This window comes from Phytophthora parasitica (assembly GCF_000247585.1).
Source record: "Phytophthora parasitica INRA-310 unplaced genomic scaffold supercont2.106, whole genome shotgun sequence".
In the NCBI taxonomy this organism is placed as follows: Eukaryota; Oomycota; class Peronosporomycetes; order Peronosporales; family Peronosporaceae; genus Phytophthora; species Phytophthora nicotianae.
In genome coordinates this window covers 33,626-35,939 of record NW_008649092.1, presented here as the reverse complement: position 1 = coordinate 35,939, position 2,314 = coordinate 33,626, and the positions used below count along the sequence as shown (strand labels likewise).

Here is a 2,314-nt window from a genome sequence, read left to right as displayed (position 1 = left end):
GCACCCCAGAGGTTGTTGTAGAGGATGTAGTCGGCAGTCTCAGTTTTGTTCTGTTCACCGCAGAATTCCGTTTCAGCGGAGGCGTAGGCGATTGCAGCGGCAGTGAGGGCAGTAAAAGGCTTCATCTGGTTGACGATGGGCGGTCGAGGGCAAATTGAGGAGTGGCGCAAGAACCGGCAGCGCTATTCTACTGATCTCTCAATACATGTACTTGCAATGGATTGGACAGCACCTCCTGTGATTTGCCTGAAGTTGCTCCTTTCCACACTCAACTACTAGTGGATGCGGATATTAAACGCTTAATGAGCTGAGTAAATTTCAAAAAAAATTCAAGTTAATAAAAGTACTAGTGTATGGATTACAGCATTGCCCCTTCTTGCAATCTTGCGCCGCCACTTGTATCATTAATAAAACTTGTAGGAGCAAGACACTCGAGTTGCAAACTGCAAGTTGGAAGCCCCTAAATGATCAACGGATCCGTAACGGGACAACAATACGAAAACTGTTTTCAAAAGATTCGTTCTTAAAGTCGCAATCTCCCCAAAGAGCGACTTTCTTCAATACAAGCGTCCGTTGGTTAGTATTGGCGTTTGCGTCTCTGTTGGTGGCTGACGCGTTGACTAAGTAGTCATTTTGGAAGAATTGTGTTTAGTCGTGTGGACTGCCTCTTGGTACTTGGACACCGTTAACGTACCATTGCCAACGAGGATCTCCGCGCCACCCTGCACGTGCGTCAAGTACTGCGTTCGGGCGATAGCGTAGCTCTTCGGAAGTTCGTCAAAAAACTTCTTAAGGTCGGTGGAGAAATTTGTTATCATTTTGTCGGGAACATACGAGAGCACAGTCATATTTCCGTTCATGCCCTGGTAGAGGGTGAAATCCACATCGCCAATATTTGTCGTCTTGATTGGCTTACCCGACGTCGACAAAGGCAAAGCACCGCCGAGGGCCGCCGGCCACACCATGACTTCGTACTCGACAGCCCCATCGATGGTCGACCTCGTGAAGAGATCGAACGCAACATTCGCGATGGTGTTCTCACTGTATTCGAACTCATACTCGATGGTGGCAGGGATTGACTTGACATTCAACAGCTGCACGGGGTCGAACTTGAGTGCAGCGTTAGGGAACGACTTCACTTGATATGGAGTCCCAGCCCAATTGTATCTCATGTGCCAAGCGATAGTTGAGCCATCGACGCTGTCGAGTCCTGTGCACTGACTGCCGTTGGGGTCGTCAAATGCCCCCCACAAGTTGTTGTACAGAATGTAGTCGCTGGTTTCCGTGGAGTTCCACTCGCCACAAAACTCCGTCCCGGTAATCGCAGTCGTGCTAAGGCCGACGGCCAAAATGGCGATAGGAAGCTTCATTGCTGGAGAGGACTGAGGGGTTTGGCGAATTTTGAAAAATGCTAATCAAGTGAACTGGTTTGCAAGCGTACGTTTATGACTACCAATGTCAACCATCCTGTCGCTGTTGATCAGTTTAAGGATTATGAATGCTTCAACAAAGCTGACAGTACCCCAACTGCCGCGTAATCAATATAACGTTTCGGTGTGTGCGCCCCATCCCAATTGATGCAGTGCTTCGGAGTACTTTACATCATACTTAAATACTGGGTAGCATAGTTAATTAATGATTTATCCGTATTTTAAATTGGCTGCTATTCCAAAGCAACTATTAACACAGTTAAAGGCAATTCCTATACAGTACATAAATATTTGTTAGGTGCGATACGCTTATATGTACAACCCCTTTATATTTTAGATATACAATTACATGTACTGATACAAATTATTTAGAAAACATTTTCAAACAAAAGCTCTGAGAGCTAGCAAATCAATCTATCATATTATGTTTCAAATGCTTGGGGCCCCTTCGCCGACGCATCTCCAGCCCCTTCTCCGTAGCCGCAGAATCTGCACTGGCGACGCTGCTGAAGTAGCCCCTTGGTGCATGTACAGACGATCCCTTCGGTAGTAATCCCTAGAAATGGAATACTTCTCAATAGCAATAAATTAGCGGTTCCCTACAAACCCTTCCCTATCACCCCTCAATCGTAAAATGGAATACATTTGAAGTCAACGTGCAGACGAGATAACATCGTCGCAAGCTCGGCGGACATTGTATCATCTTCATCTGGTTCTTCGTAGACGCAGTTGTAGTAGTCTAAAAGCCCGGTGTGCTTCCAGCTTCTAGCAAAGAGGGACGGTGGCATAGCGTTTCAGCAAGTAATACTCCTAGAAATTGCCTGCCGAGTCCCCACCTTGTACAGTTTGCCAGCCGGACTGTTCCAAACCAAAGATACTCGGAA

At 46.6% G+C, this 2,314-nt stretch overlaps 1 protein-coding gene across 1 annotated transcript; it reads right to left on the bottom strand.

The window, feature by feature from the left end:
- Positions 1–620: 620 nt before the first annotated feature.
- Positions 621–1,370, bottom strand: PPTG_19219 (hypothetical protein; the record flags this gene model as incomplete). Its single annotated transcript, XM_008917560.1, has 1 exon — positions 621–1,370. One exon carries the CDS (start codon positions 1,368–1,370, stop codon positions 621–623), a length of 750 nt encoding a protein of 249 aa, XP_008915808.1.
- Positions 1,371–2,314: the final 944 nt, after the last annotated feature.